At 40.9% G+C, this 16,380-nt stretch overlaps 1 protein-coding gene across 1 annotated transcript; it reads left to right on the top strand.

The window, feature by feature from the left end:
- Positions 1 to 1,283: 1,283 nt before the first annotated feature.
- On the top strand, positions 1,284 to 14,678 carry LOC107396388 (polyserase-2). The gene is made up of 9 exons (XM_015976089.3): positions 1,284 to 1,359; positions 4,810 to 4,969; positions 7,741 to 8,015; positions 9,750 to 9,889; positions 9,983 to 10,235; positions 11,102 to 11,270; positions 12,068 to 12,318; positions 12,415 to 12,512; positions 14,200 to 14,678. The coding sequence occupies exons 1-9, from the start codon at positions 1,302 to 1,304 to the stop codon at positions 14,551 to 14,553; spliced, it is 1,758 nt and encodes a 585-aa protein (XP_015831575.3). The 5' UTR covers positions 1,284 to 1,301; the 3' UTR covers positions 14,554 to 14,678.
- The last annotated feature ends 1,702 nt before the right edge of the window (positions 14,679 to 16,380 follow it).

Below are 16,380 nucleotides of genomic sequence, written 5' to 3'. Positions count from 1 at the left end.
ATCAGCTGATGGTGCGCGCGCGCCTAACTAGCGGCTGATGCACATTTTACGCATTTGGAGAGGTGGACTGGATGCTTTGCGTTTACTGGAAGATGGTCCACTTAACGCACGGGTGTAGACTACATATTAATGACAAATGAACGAAAATTAAATTGTGAGTTTTTACTTCATATTTTAGTAATAAAAATGACGGGGGAACACATTTATGACGTCTTTTTAAACGAAATTTTCTAGCGCGACCTGCCTGCTTCACTTAAGTCACTGCTTATTAAGGTCTGTCCAAAATTACCGTGGGAAACGGGTAATAATGGTTCTTTGATGGGAACAGGTTGCCGACCCCTGGATAAGATCTGAGCTGGTAAAACAAAAATCCTCATCAGCAGGCGTTTTTGAAAGTGGGGGGGACACAGCTGCCAATCACAAATTTTGCCGGGGACATGTCCCCGGCGTCCCCGGTTAAAATGACGCCTATGCTCACTTCGAAAAATAACCAGCGGTATTTAGGAAGTTTAGGAAGAGTAGTCCCTATATGTTGACGTTTAAATCACACCCTTCTTTTTCAGAACTAACTCCTAAATCCTCCTTTGACTCCTTCTGACTTCCTGTTGCAGGAAACCTCGTACTTTATGTTTTATTTGGTCATTTTCTTTACCCAGTTGTGTGATCCGTGTAGTGGACAGTCTACAGACTAATCAGTCTTGCCCTTCTCTTAGTAATGATTTAAATAAAGGAGAGAAATGTCAGCACAAACCTGAAAAATTGCTTCTAAGAAAGGAAAAGACACGTTTCATCCTCACATTCTTCCTGTCTTAGTCTAAAGCATTTAGAAGTTATCTGTTACACAATTAGAACATGTCTGTAGTCCAAACACACTTCAGCATCAAAGTGTGGTATTTTTCCCACCAGAATGTATCTGTTTTAAATAAACACCGACTGTACCTCTACTGCCGTTCCTGATTCTGAGTTGCTTTCCAACATGAAATGTAGATCTAGCAGTTTTAGAAGAAAAATCTGTCATTTAGGTGTTTGATGTTTAATACCCACAATGTGCAACATGAACCACACCACACAAGAAAATTGGGATTATTTTAGTTTTTCATGGTCATAAAGTAATTTTCAATTGTTTTCAGGTAACACAACTTTTGCTGTACCTTTGAGAGGCACTTACACTTCAGTGTGTCTTTGGTAAAGTCCCTACAACTCAAGGACACTGAGTGCAAGCATGCATATGTGTGTGCTTGCGTGCAGTGGAGTGGTGCATATTTAAGTTTGAGCAGACCTGCTGGAGTTCACTTACAGCTATGACTTTCTACAAGGTGACCAGTGTGGTGGTGCTGCTGGTGACCCTCCTAACCAAAGGTAAGAACCCTTGCAAACACGTTGATCTTTTTCAGATCTATAGTTCATGCCAACATAGAGTGGTATTGAGGGAGCTAATTCATTTATTGAATAGAGTTTCAACATGCTGGTGCAGATTTTTAGCTTCCAGACCTTGGTAAGTGTCACCAATAAAATCTGAGACAATGGGAATGCTCGTACTTTGATGCTGTGAGGAGCTGCAGCAATTTGACAAAAGAATTGAGTAAGAACAGTTGAAAGTGATAACTGAACTTTGTTAATTTCTACATCTGGATTTTAAAAGGTTTGAAAAATCTTTTGATTAGATTTCCTTTTGCTGACTTTGTTTTTCTTTTTCTGTTTGTTGGATCCTGCTTTCTAAAACTTTCTTTTGTTGCATCTTCGTCATAAGGCAGCCATTCATTAGATGTGTGAAATTCTTTATTTCTGCTCCATTTTTACTTTCTTCATAAATAAGTAGGGATTTATTATTTTCTAAAACTGCCAGTGGCCAAGGAGTGTAAAGGTTACAATATGTTGTAGCTTGCTGAGTTTTGTGTGACAATATTATATTTTTATATTAAACAAATCTACTGGGAGACTACTTTCTCCATCTTTTTAATAGTGAACTTGAAATTTGTGTAACAAATACAAGTACACATATTCACGTCATAGTTGTAGGAATAATGCCTCTATTATTGAATGCCATGCTTGCAAGAGTATCTCCCTCTTGTTGTGATTTTAATCATGTATCTGACCTTCAAGGTGTCTCAAAGCACCACAAATTTACAGTCAACAGCCAATGAGCCTTGTGTTCATAAGTATGAAGCTGTTGAATTACGGGTTCTGTTACGGCTCTGGGATGGCAATCTGGGTTCTTTGCTGTTTGTGGGCTTTGGTGTTTCAATCAAATTAAGTGAAAGAGGTGTTCTTGACAGCATTGTGAGGATTTTGGCATACTGGTATTCTAATCAGACAATGCAAGTTAAATGGGACAACACCACATCAGCCCCCTTTGGGGTGCGTCAGGGAGGGCTACTGTCACCTGCTCTGTTCAACCTCTACATGGATGATTTGTCAAATCAACTCAAGAAATGTAAAACTGGATGTATGATTGGTAACAATCTGATTAATCATCTCATGTATGCTGATGACTTGGCCATCATTTCGGCCAGCAGTGCTGGTTTTCAGCAGCTGCTAAACACATGCTCTGAATATGGGCTGAAGTACGATGTGCAGTTTAATGCAAAAAAGAGCGTTGTGCTGATTTGTCGAACCAAAGGAGATAAGGATCTTTGTTTCCCAGACTTCTACTCGGTCGACAAGAAGATAAGTGTCAGTGACAAAGCTAAATATTTGGGTCACTTCATCACAGATCAGCTCTGTGACGATGACGACATTTACGGCAATGTCGCGCTTTGTATGCCCAAGCCAATATTTTGGTCAGGAAATTCTACGTGTTCTGATAGGAAAGCCAGCTAGCATACGCTTAAAGTAGCCTACAACGATGCATTTAGGACTCTGCTAGGGAAGCCTCGGTCCTGTAGTGTAAGTCTTTTATTTTGTAATGCTCATGTCAGGACCTTCCAAGCCATAATGAGGAATTGATGTCCAGGTTTATCTTGCAATTGAAGAACTCTAAGAACAGACTTGTGCAGATGCTGGTTGATCCCCATTTTAGTGCAGTGCGTTACCAGTCATCCACGTGGAGACACTGGTATGCATGTCTTTTATCATCTTTTGTATCGTTTTTATGTCTCTTTTTTAATGTGGACCATGAGTCCGATAATAAAGCTGAATTGAATTGAATTGAATCACTCAGCTTGGAAACTGGATGTAGCTGGTCACTGCCGTCAGTAAAATCTACAAGATCCACTCATTCCTAGGTGCAGGAGGGACTATGGGTTCTCCCACTTAAAAAGACAAGAGGCCTGCAATGCTCATCATAGGTAGCCTATACCTCAACTATGAGAGACAAAAGGAGTACAGAGTGGCAACGCCACCATGGACTCAAATCCTGCAGTGGTAGACGTGGCACCCTGCTTAAGCCAGTGCACGTGCAGGCCCGTCTGAAGTTTGCTTGAGAGCATCTGGATGATCCAGAAGAGGACTAGGAGAATTTCATATGGTCAGATGAAACCAAAATAGAACTTTTTGGTAAAAACTCTACTTGTCGTGTTTGGAGGAGAAATAATGCTGAGTCACATCCCAAAGAACACCATACCTATTGTAAAGCATAGAGGTGGAAACATCATGCTTTGACACTGTTATTCTGCAAAGGGACAAGGATGACTGATCCTTGTAAACGAAAGAATGAATGTGTCCATGTATCATCGGATTCGGATTTTGAATGAAAACCTCCGAAAGGACACTGAAGATCAAACGCGGCTGAGTCTTTCAGCATGGCAATGATCCCAAACACACCACCCGGGTAACAAAGGAGCGGCTTCGCAAAACACATGTCAAGGTCCTGGAGTGACCTAGCCAGTCTCCAGATCTCAACCCTATAGAAAATCTTTGGAGGGAGTTGAAAGTCTGTGATGCTCAGCGACAGCCCCAAAACATCACTGATCTAGAGGAGATCTGCATGGAGGAATGGGCCAAAATACCAGCAACAGTGTGTGAAAACCTTGTGAAGACTTACAGAAAACTTTTGACTTTTGTCATTGCCAACAAAAGGCAATAAAGTATTGAGATGGACTCTAGTTACTGACCAAATACTTTTTAAGTGGGAGAACGTGCACAATTGGAGGCTGACTACATACTTTTTTGCACACTGTAGTTGTGCCTTCTTATCCATCCAAAGATAAGGTTGGATGATATTTTAAAAATTTCCAACCGATAGTCCAACAACTGATGATGGGTGACATTTTATTTTTGTGGGACTGACACACACTTCTTGCTGCCCCATGCTGCCTTAATTCTTGTTTTAATGTGTCTCATTCTGTGTGGCACTTTGGGCAGATGTTCCTGTTGAAAATGTGTCGTGTAAATAAACTTAAAATGGACCTTTTTGAATTTCTGAGTGGTTAGACAAAAGCATTTACTGTATCTGTAGTTTGTACCTTTTATTAGCATATGTCATTGACAGATATACAGTATAAGGGTGACGTTGGCACAGAGCTAGCCCAGTAATTGAAACGTTGCAGGTTTGAGCCCCGATCAGTCTGTCACTGTCGCTGTGTCCTTGGGCAAGACACTCAACCCACCTTGCCTGCTGGTGGTGGTCGGAGGGACCGGTGGTACCTGTGTCAGACTCGCCTCTGTCAGTGTGTCCCAGGGCAGCCGTGACTGCAGTAGCTCAGCACCACCAGGGTATGAATGTGTGTGTAAATGACAAAATAACTTCATGTCCTCTTTCCCCACATCTATAACAAACTCACCAAAACAAATAGCTGAAAATTGCCATTTAAATATTTCCGCTTTCTGGTTCAAAACTATTTGAAAAGGAACTTTGTTCTTTTTTTTCAGTGAAAGGTCACGGAGTTCCCAGCACCAGGACTACTGGAGGAACAACAGCACCCATCAACAAATGGCCCTGGATGGTCAGTCTTCACAACTCCAGTCATCTTTGTGGAGGATCCCTGATTAATGATCTGTGGGTGTTGACTTCTGCTGACTGCGTTTCAAGGTGGGAACGAAGGTTTGAGCTAACCAGTCACCTCAGAGCCTGGTAGCTCATCACTTATCTGCCTTACAAGTTTTCACCTTTCTGCTGTCAACTTTTTCTAACAAACAAAAGCTAAAGTTTACACGTCAAAAAGGTAACTCCTCAAGTAGCCATCTTATATTTTCCATTCTCTGTATTTTAACTTTTCTGTGGTCTTTGTGCATGTTGTTGTCAAATAGCAAAAAATTAAGAAATATTCTATGTGTTCTTCTCTTTTAGCTTTTCACATCAAATGATCTATCCCTCCATTTTGTCCTAAAAGAAATCTGCTACTGAAAAAGGCTCATTAAGTCCCTCTTTGTGAATTTTAGCACTGCAGTAACTGAAATTGCAGCATTGTCTCAGAAAATCACTACTTGAACAAAAACACCAATTGTGTGGTGATTTTGGTTGTACAAAGTAACATTTAAAGGGTTATTTTTAATCATTAACCACTTCAGTTGACTGGTCGTTTATGAGTCAAACGTCTGCCTCAAAAAGAAGCCTGCAAACTAAACAATATGGGGGCGAGTCTTCCTCTCCTTTGACATAAAATTAACCCCACATGATTTATTGAAGTGTCTTTAACTACCATTTTACAAGCAGCATTTTATTTTTACAACTACACAGATCTGAATCAATGCCATCTTTGGGCTCTTTTACCCCTCCTTCTCTCCTTCCTATTACATCACGCGAAAGCGGCGTGATGTAATAAAGGTGTTTAAAGCTGGAATCAGCTTGATGTATCTTTGAATATTACTTTTAACAGAAGATCTGAACTTTTTATTGCAGGGATTAGGTAACACTTCGTAATAACCCAGAGTCAAAAGAGAGAGAGAGACAAGTTTTAAAGTTTAAGAAGATTTATTTTTAAATAATTTAAAACAAGGCTAACTCTAACTCTAACTACTATGTGATGAATGGATCTAGTTGTGAATGAGGCAAAATGGATGGTGTAAATGTGGAATGTTGTTATAAGAACTCTCGTTTCCGGAGATGCCTTAGTTCTGTGTGGGAGCGAATGTTTTGCTCTAAACTATAGTCGGAGTTTCAAAAACCGCATTCAGACGCTATCTTGCTGCGCTACACACCCTTGTGGAGACCTCTGTTGCAGATCCAGAATGCCAGGTTCTCAAACCCCTTTTTGGCACCAAAGCCGATGAAACAGCGTACGGTATGACAGACTAGTCTTGGAATGCCCCCAGGTAAGCGGCAGTTGTTTGACAGCGTCAGCGGGACCCTGAAGGGTCAGTGAGTTCAGATTTTATTCTGAAGGAGCGTTGCGTCAGGTGGAGCTTGCAACAGGTTTTATCATCCAGCTGGTCAAGGTTCTTTGTGGTTAAAAAGTTACGAGTGACCGGCTCAAAACTCTAGAACATTTGAACTGGTTAAGGGTGACGTGGGAATTAGATTTATAATTCAGATGTTTTGATTTATGGTCGAATCAGAGTTGGACACAAATATAAACACTGCACAGATCATGCCACGCGTCAGAAAGGAAAACTCTGATTGGAGATACAAAGGAATGTGTCATGTGATTAACATTACGTGTCATCAGTCTAGTGTCTAGTTTAAAGTTATATTACTTATTAAAATACTATCATATGATTATAATGTCAAGTAATTAATATTCTCATTTCACAGATTGATTTAACATTGAGTTTTACATGATTATTTAGACTAACACAGGTATCTGATTATTATTCAATAGAGAAGAGAGTTTTTGGTCTTCTTTCTTCTCTTGAGCTGTAAGGGGAGGCAAATAGCTAGTTAAACAGTTTACATGCAGAGGCATCAAAAGGCCTTGAGCAAAATCTCAAGGAGATAAGTTCATCCTGAGGAGAAAGGAAAACAGTCCCTTCATGACGCTACAAAGGGTTTGACAGGAAATTACCTATGTTAATCTGCACATGACATTTATTTTGAAAGTTTATATTTAACACTGCTTTTGTATTTGACTTCCTGTATGGCCCAATCTGTTCCGTGGCGTTTGATGTGCTTTGGAAGCATAGCACGTAAAAAAATAGACTCAAAATGCCATGAAAGCATCCCTTCACTTCTGGGATGCGTCCAAATTTTTACACATCATCACAATGGCAGCGAAGTACATTTCGCTGCAGTTTCACAACGCTTTCATGTCTGGTGGAAGGGAGGGTTTAGGAGTGCAGCTGGTAAGCGGACATGACAATCCCGTCATTACTAGCTCTATTCGTTTAGAGGAACTGACCCACCTAAGGAAAAGAGGGAACATGGAAAGCCAACGAATGTGACACTGGTCAGCATTTTCAGAAGCCACAGTATTCTAACAAGCTCCTCCACTCGTCGTAGTCAATCGGGGGTGAGTAGGGGTGGCCAGTGACAGATTGTTTTCCTTAAAATAAAAGAAACTACTCATTCTGGAAGGTACTGAAAATTTCAAGAATAAAACTGCTGAGATTGTTTTATGCGAGACTCATTTTGTACAAGGAAACGAATAAACATGTTTTGTACGGACAACAGATTTGTTATGACTTTGTAAAGTTATAATAAATCTTCTTTACTTAAAACAGTGGTGGACTTCTGCAGACGTTTACAGGTTGAGGGGTACTTTAACCCATAAAATTGGATCCTCACTAATGAGAAACATAGAACGTAACTCAACCATCTTTTAGCATCACTGCTAAAGAAGTTAACATATTTTAGTATTTGCAAACCCCAAGTTGAAACAGACTGGTATCTTACATTCACATGTTTTATTTCTTATTTTCTGACAGTTTTAACATCACCCAAGATATTCTGACAGTTTATCTGGGCCGTGAGAGACAGCAGGGACCCAATCCAAATGAAGTCAAACGAACAGTGGAGGAGATCATCATCCACCAGGACTACGACTCTGTAACTGGCAACAGCAACATTGCTCTTCTGATGCTCTCTGCACCAGTGAACTTCACCAGTTACATTGCACCTGTTGTCCTGGCAGACTCAAACAGCACCTTCTACACTGGTATAAATGCCACAGTCACCTGTTGGGGCAACACAGAAATAAGTGGTGAGTTATAAATGAACTGAACTGTATTCCAGTGGTCAAAAGACACATTTTGATGCCAAGGAAGCATTTATTTTCAGCAGGCTGCAAAAGCTACTTTAAGGTTTGTGTGAAACGACGTGGAGAACTCTATCTGCTTGTCTCACCTAATTTACATAATCAAACCAGACAAGGAGAAGAAAAAAAATGGCTGTGAGTTTAGCAAGCTTCGTATCCTTCTAAAGGAGCATTAAATGTGGAGAAAACCCCTGTAAGTCTGACCATGTTGAAAGGGCCCGCTACTCTGGGGGAGAAGAGATTCTGCTGTGATGTGACACCTGATTTGTTGCCATTTTAACCCTTTGATGCATAATGGTCACTACAGTGGACAGGTATTCAAAATTGTTATTTATTTATTTTTGCTATTAAGCACAGCTGTTGAAGACTTTATTGCATTTGAGCACCTCCATTTGGACTTCAGTAAGTCAAGCCAACATATTTCATGTTCAGAATGCATGCTGTCCACTGAGGTGGACATGTAATAAATTATTTGTAAATTAACAAAAATTACAAGATATATTTGTTGAAATTTGTTTCATTCGCACCTAAAAATGAATGAAAAAATTGTTTAAAAAATCATGGTTGAAGATTTCATAATTCATGCATCAAAGAGGGTTAATAAGAAATTTTTACAAGCTAAAAAATGTCAAATTACATGACAGACAGTTGAAACAAACGCAATGAAGTATTTATATGTTTGATTGAGGACAATGCATGCTGTCGTTCTTTTTAAAACACAGAAACAGTTTTGTTTACCTGTTTTGTCGCTACGTTTCGCCGGCGGCTGCAGGCTTCTTCAGGCTGACGCTGATGGTGGCGCATAAACGGAGAAGGAAGTGACGCCACCATCAGCGTCAGCCTGAAGAAGCCTGCAGCCGCCGGCGAAACGTAGCGACAAAACAGGTAAACAAAACTGTTTCTGTGTTTTAAAAAGAACGACAGCATGGAATTAGAACCACGGCACAGCAAGAACACACCTAAGATGTTTTAAGGCAAAGCAGACTAAGAAATAAATTTAATGACCTTGTTTACTTACATTCATTGTTTGTTTAGTCAGGGGACCCATGAGGAGGGGAGGGGAGGCTCCCTATAAACAAAGTACATGAAGGAGAACGTTACCTCCGCTCACTCATTCTCTCTCAGTTAATTCTTTGATAACAACAGAGGACGTTTCTATTGAGTTAATGGTAAATGGCCTGTAGTTGTATTTCCTCTTAGCTTACATACAACTCCCCAAGGCGCTTCACAACACAGTCAGTCATTCACACACTGGTGGGGATGAGCTATGAAGTAGCCACAGCTGCCCAGGGGTGCACTGATAGAACACAGGTGCCACCAGCCCCTCTGACCGCCACCAGCAGGCAAGGTGGGTTGTCTTGCCCAAGGACACAACAGCAGCATTCTTTGGTCAGAGCCGGGATCGAACCTGCAACCTTCTGATCACTTGACAACCTACTCCACCTCCTGAGCTACTGCTGTCCCTTTATGACAGTGCTTTATGTCTGTTTGCTCAAAAATAAGATCAACTATGTTTGGCGATAATCACCTCAAATGTGGCATTTTTCTTTTCTTCCTGTGTTAAAAATAATAAAATGCAGACTTCAAATGAAAAAATTTGCATTACCTTCTTACCATTAAACAATAATGTTTAAGGAAAATTAATTTTATGACCATTAAACTGAAATTGTGTCTTTCCAGGGTCGCTATCTGAAAACCTAGTGGAGTTTGAAGTGGCAGTTGTGGGAAGCCAGCAGTGTAAGTGTAGCTGTGGAGAGAGCAACATCACTCACAACATGATGTGTGCTGGTTTCCTTGAGGGAGGGGAAGGTTTCTGTAATGTAAGAGTTCAAGTTGTCTTTATTTGTGTTTTTCCTTTTAACTTTCTGCATCGATTTCCTGTCCTCACAATCTAAATCTTTCTGACCTCAAAGGGGAATGGAGGAGACCCACTGGTGAGCGATCTGCACGGTGTTTGGGTTCAGGCAGGAATCGCAAGTTTTGGAGAAGGTTGTGCTGCATCGAATTTCACAGCAGTCTACACCAGAGTGTCCCAGTACCAGAGCTGGATCAGCAACCACACCGTCAGTCACCATCCAAGTTTCATCACCTTCACATCCAACGGGACCGACGACGACCTCAGTGTTTCCTGTGTAGCCCCAACCAACACAAGCCCTAATGCTGAACGTGAGAACCTGCTTTAATATTTTGTTACATTAATAAATGAAAAAAACACTGAAGAAGAAAAAATAAAGGAAATCATGGGAATGGACTTGGTGTGATGAGATGAGAATCAGCTCCTTTAAATCCCAGACCTCGGTCTTGAATCAGAAAAGGGTTAGGGTGAAGATTTAGCGCTCGATCTATGGTCTCACCTATGGTCATGAGCTTTGGGTAGTGACCAAAAGAACAAGATTGCGGATACATGTGGCCGGAATGATTCTTCTCTGCAGGGTGGCTGGACTCTCCCTTAGAGATAGGGTGAGAAGCTCCGGTCACCTCCCTGGTGAGGTTTTCCGGGCACACCGAACTGAGAAGAGACCTAAAGGGAGACCCAGGACACACTGGAGGAACTTTATTTCTCAGCTGGCCAGGGAACGCCTTGGGATTCCCCCGGAGGAGCAGGTCCAAGTGGCTGGGGGGAGGGAAGTCTGGACCTCTCTGCTTAGGCTAGTGCCCCTGCGACCTGACTCTGGATAAGCGGCTGAAGATGGATGGATGGACTTAGTGTGATATTTTGGGACACGTTTGATGTCATTGTTACATTTGTTATTATATGATCCCAACCCTGATTAAATTTGTGTAAATTATACTTCTCACAAATTAGCGATCTAATTTAAAATAGTACTTAAATGTATTTTAATTTCCAGCTCACGTTCAGCATTCATGTATGTTTCTCTTGTAAAACGTGCCTTTTTATCTTTCCTGGGAAACCAAATAATAACTACAAGTGAAACCTAACACACATATAAATTCATGTAATCAGTTATAAAGGCATGCTACCACTAGTTCAGTGGGTGAAGATCATTTTCACCCATGTTTTCTTATTCCAGCTGTGTTCTGTGGACAAGCCCCTCTAAACGCTGGTATTTGGGAAGGTTCGGAGGCAACAGATGGTTTGTGGCCGTGGATGGTGAGTCTGCAAAAGAATGGACAGCTTGTGTGTGGTGGGACACTGGTGTCCTTGGATTCTGTCCTAAGCGACGCCACTTGTTTCACAAGGTGAGCTACAGCTGAGACTTATGGGTAAAAAGTGACAGGTATTTGCTCAGTTCTGTGCACCATCCATCCAGTAACTGTGAAGATCTTTAGTCAGTCTCATAAATGTGGGCCTCATGGAGTTATTTTGTTCAAAAAGTTCTGAAAAAGTTTTTGTTTGGCCTAAAAATAAACAATAACTAGAGGTCGACCGATACATAACATTTTTTCTATAACGTCCATCGGCCAAAATTATTTTAAAAAGTTGATTAAAATTTTTTTTTAATCAGGCACCTGTGTGGCCAACTGCTGCCACTACTAGAATGAAGGAAGGACCCCAACACTATATATACCCCAACAGTATATATATATATATATATATATATATATATATATATATATATATATATATATATATATATATATAAAGCTGATATATATATGTACATATACACACACATCGGCTTTAGATATCGGCCATCTGCATCAAAATTCTTTATAATCAGTATTCAACAAACTTTTACCAAGAAGTGCTTGCTGGACTCAACATAAGTTTCTTTGAGGTGCTGTTTGGGGGAAGATTCAGTATAAAAAAGCAAGAGGAACTCCAAGGCACTCTCAAAAATTTGAGTTTTGCTTCTTTAAAATCTGTATTGGCATCGGCCTTAAAAAAACATATCAGTCGGCTTTTAACAATAACGACCACACACCAACATACTTTTTACTAATTGTATTTATTTGCAACTAATCTGGTATCAATGATCCGAATCAGATGATTTGCAACGTTTTTGATTCTGCTGAGTTCATCTTGACTTCTTTAGCTTCCCCAATGCATCTGAGTGGACGGTCGTGTTCGGTCGTCTGAAGCAGAACGGTTCAAGCCCCAACGAAGCATCTTTTCAAGTGTCAAATATCAGTCTGAGCAACCTTACAGGGTCCAACATCGCTCTGCTGAAGCTGTCGAGCCGACCCACCCTGAGTGACTACATCCAGCCCATCTGTCTGGATGATGGTCGGACCTCATTCGAGGGATCAAAATGCTGGGTTGCTGAATGGAGATCTGGACAAGGAGGTCAGTCTGAAATGGCTGTTTCAGTAATGGTACATGTCTCTGATTAGATGCTACAACATTTATCTGAACAAACTGTCTCAATTTTCCCAACCTTAGCTGAGGCAGTCCTCCAGGAGTTTAGTGCTGCAGTGCAAAAATGTGGGGATGCATCTCCACGCGACATCATCTGTACAGAACAGTTTACAGAGGACCAGGTGAGTGAGTGTTCACTTCTCAGATACAATTGTTTATTTGCTCTCCTAATAATTGCTTTTTTGATACTATCAAGCAAATGTAAATTTAGGTGAAAAAGAAACTTAAAAAGCATGTTTTTTATTGTAGGAGAGCCTCACTGTAACGGCAGTAGGCTGAGAGCTCACATTAGCCCAACACAACAACCAGGATAGGACTCGAGTGGCAGTAAGGGTGGGCGACATGGCCCAAAAATAATTACACACTACTTCACCGTATTCAAGCATAACGATGGTGAATTTTTGATATAGCGCTTTGTAGAGTCCTGGAACCCCCCCCCCCAAGACACTTTACAACACAATCAGTCGTTCACCCACGCACACACATTCACACCCTGATGGTGATGAGTTAAAACCATGGTTAAAACATAGCCACAGCTGCCCTGGGGCAACGACAGAAGCAACGCTGCCATACACAGGCACCACCGGTACCCCAACCATCATCAGGAAGCAATGTGGGCTACGTGTCTTGCCAAGGGTAGGACAGCAGTGTCAGACTGAGCAAGGCTTGAACCTGCAAGGTTGCCGATCTTTGCAAAAGAGACTTGTTCTCAAGGGATTTCCCTGGTTAAATAAGGGTTAAATAAATCAAATAAAAAATAAGGCAAGTACTGAATTCCTCGCCCACCATGTTACTGTGTTTTGTAGTCAATGTTTAAGAACTACAAAAGGCGAGGATAGATGACATCAGAAAGAGAGGAGTAGGAAAGAGGATGTGGTGCATGGTGTTAGTTTGTCTGGATTTAAACAATCAAATGGATGAAGTTTTTCTGTTACTTATAAACGAATGTCCAACACAGCAAACAAAATTGCACTTCAAGGAGAAGCAGCAAGGTTGCAGGCACCAGTCATCCAATTGAATTTCCAGAGTTAGCAGGTGAATCCGACTCCTGCTAACTTGCTGCTTCTCCAGCTCTGATGCGTCTCTGACAATGAGCAGTCATCACATGTATCCTTACGCATGCGGTCAAGCGTTTGCCGACAAAACTTAGGAATGCTCATAAAAAATGCTGGGGTCATGTGTCGTAAATTTAACTCCTAGCTGTGCAGGTTTTAATTTTAATGGGCACTTGGGTGTTTCAATGAGCAGTTTCACCAAAACTGTCTGCTTGTGTTTTCCTTGATTGGCACCAGTACTTTTGGAGTGCAGTCTCATTGTAAGTTATGCTCTGAATTTGGTTAATATGCTGCCTCAAAACCTAGCTGTGAATCAAGTGTTTCTGAACACAGAAATAAAGTTCATCAACTGGTCTTTCCTACTCGTGCATTCTCTGTGCACACAGTGGCCTTGCATTAGAATGGACACACAAACATGCATCTGGCTAAAGGGACGTGGTTCTTCAGACAGTGATACCATCAGAAGCTGACCAGAAAAAAAGCAGGCCAATTCTGACCTGATTTCTATGGGTATCAATCAGACATGGAACAGAAAACTACGGCCTGCTTATTACTGTCACTTGTTTGTTAATTTGAACTTGTGATCCTGAAAGTCACCCACAAGCATAGCTAGGGTAGATGTTTCCTGTTCATCCCAAATGACAAGATTAAATTAAGCTAAGCTAACAAAAAACAGTCTAATAGACTAGCTTTGGTACTTCGGAAAATAGTCTCTGACAATTTTCCTAATTTCCTTGTTTTCATGTTTGCTCAGAGCGGCTCTGGTGGTCCACTCATGTGCGTGTTGGACAGGTCTTGGTTCCAGGTGGCTGTGCTGAGATCACCTCTAAGTGCTAGCTCTGAAAGAAGAAAACGAGCAGCAAACCACATCTTTGACAAACTGAGTCGTTTTAATGAATTCCTGTCAGATAAACTGGGACCGTTCCTGACTCCACACTCTACAAACACAACTGCAGCCTCCACCGTCACACCATCAGCATCATCCACCCTCGGCAACACCGCAACCTCCCCACATGCAACCACCGGCATGATAGGCAGTGGGGGCACACGTTCGCATTCCCCCTTCTTCCTCCTCATCCATCTTCTTGCCCTTGTTGTATTTCTTTGAGCCTTTTCATAGAGGTCTTATGTTGACTCATTTTCAAGATGTGAAATGCACTATTGAATGTAAACAGGCACTGACAGTTCTCCTGACCTTTAAACAGCAAACTTCGTGTCTCTATTTTGGTGAAATCCGTCCAGATCCAAGGCATCCTGTTTTTCTGTCCACCTTTCTTTTATCTGTATTTCATCTTTATTGAATGTTAAATTTTAACCAGATGACTCAGGATCAGGTCTGATGGGGGTATGAGCAGGAACTAATGAATGAAGTTGGTTAGGGGAGGTTAATCAGGCATGCTGGGTGTCTAAATGGGTTTAAATCATTTGTATTTTTTCAAATTAAGAATGATTGTGTTTATTGCCCCTCCCTAATATTACTAGCTGATTTCTTTCTTTCTTTATTTTTTTTACATATTTCTGATTGATGTTATATTTTGGTTTTAACTGAGAATAAAAATTTGAAAATAGGCAAACTGTCAAAGTTAAATAAAATGTACGCACTTAAAAACGTCCATTGCTGTTGTTAGTAGACAATATTTAAAAGTAATGAAATTAGCTTAATCTGCCTTCCATATCTGTAATGTAACATCAAAATAGTTTAAATGACATTTTTCTTTGAAAAAAACTACATTTTAATAAGCTTCAGGTGTTTTGAGAGGTTTGAAATGCTCACATACAGGTGCTGGTCATACAATTAGACTATCATGACAAGGTTGATTTATTTCAGTAAAAGTAAAACTGAAACTTGCAGATTCATTTCAAATGTTTGTTTCGTTAATTTTGATGATTATAACTGACAACTACTGAAAATCTCAAATTCAGTATCTCTGAATATTAGAATTTAATTTAAGACCAATGCAAAAAAGGATTTTTAGAAATGTTGAACATGTACGAATATGAAAAGTATGAGCATGTACAACACTCAGCATTTAGTAGGGGCTCCTTTGGCCTGGCTGGATTACTGCAGCAATGTGGCGTGGCATGGACCGGTCTGTGGCACTGCTCGGATGTCAAGAGCCCATGTTGCTCTGATTGTGGCCTTCAGCTCTTCTGAATTGTTGGGTCTGGCGTATTGCATCTCCCTCTTTACAGTACCATAGATTGTCTACGGGGTTAAGGTCAGGCAAGTTTGCAAGTCAATCAAGAACAGGGATACCATGGTCCTTAAACCAGGTACTGGTAGCTTTGACACTGTGTGCAGGTGCCAAGTCCCATTGGAAAATGAAATCTGCATCTCCATAAAGTTGGTCAGCAGCAGGAAGCATGAAGTGCTCTAAGACTTCTTGGTAGATGGCTGCGTTGACCCTTGGACCTCAGAAAACACAATGGACCAACACCAGCAGATGACATGGCACCCCAAACCATCACTGACTGTGGAAACCTTACACTGGACATCAAGTAACATGGATAATGTGCCTCACCTCTGTTCCTCCAGACTCTGGGACCTTGGTTTCCAAAGGAACCAATGTCCTGCAAACATCTGTGCATGGTGGTTCTTGAAGCACGTACTCCAGCTGCAGTCCACTCTTTGTGAATCTCAGTTGGGCTATTCTTGAAATAGCCATGCTCTTGGTTTAGTTCTGAAAGTACACTGAACAAATACATAAACACAACACTTTTGTTTTTGCTCCCATTTATCATGAGCTGATCTCAGATATCTGAAATAGTTTCTATATTTACAAAAGACCCATTACTCTCACATGTTGTTCACAAATGTGTCTTTATCTGTGGTAGCGAGCACCTGTGAAGTGGGATGGATTCTCTGAGCAAAGGAGAAGTGCTCACAAACCTGTAGTTCTCATTGTCATTCATTTTACAGATTCTTTGATACGTG

The sequence above is a fragment of the Nothobranchius furzeri genome, chromosome 5 (genome assembly GCF_043380555.1).
Source record: "Nothobranchius furzeri strain GRZ-AD chromosome 5, NfurGRZ-RIMD1, whole genome shotgun sequence".
In the NCBI taxonomy this organism is placed as follows: Eukaryota; Metazoa; Chordata; class Actinopteri; order Cyprinodontiformes; family Nothobranchiidae; genus Nothobranchius; species Nothobranchius furzeri.
Note: the sequence above shows the minus strand (reverse complement) of the source record. Positions and strands in the feature narration are given on the sequence as shown.

What these genes read in the sequence shown, in the direction of transcription:
- LOC107396388 (XM_015976089.3), top strand. Translation starts at nt 1,302, where the DNA reads ATGACTTTCTACAAGGTGACCAGTGTGGTGGTGCTGCTGGTGACCCTC. An exon ending in GGGCAACACAGAAATAAGTG is followed by an intron (nt 8,016 to 9,749) that starts GTGAGTTATAAA and finishes GTGTCTTTCCAG; the next exon opens with GGTCGCTATCTGAAAACCTA. An exon ending in GAGGGGAAGGTTTCTGTAAT is followed by an intron (nt 9,890 to 9,982) that starts GTAAGAGTTCAA and finishes CTGACCTCAAAG; the next exon opens with GGGAATGGAGGAGACCCACT.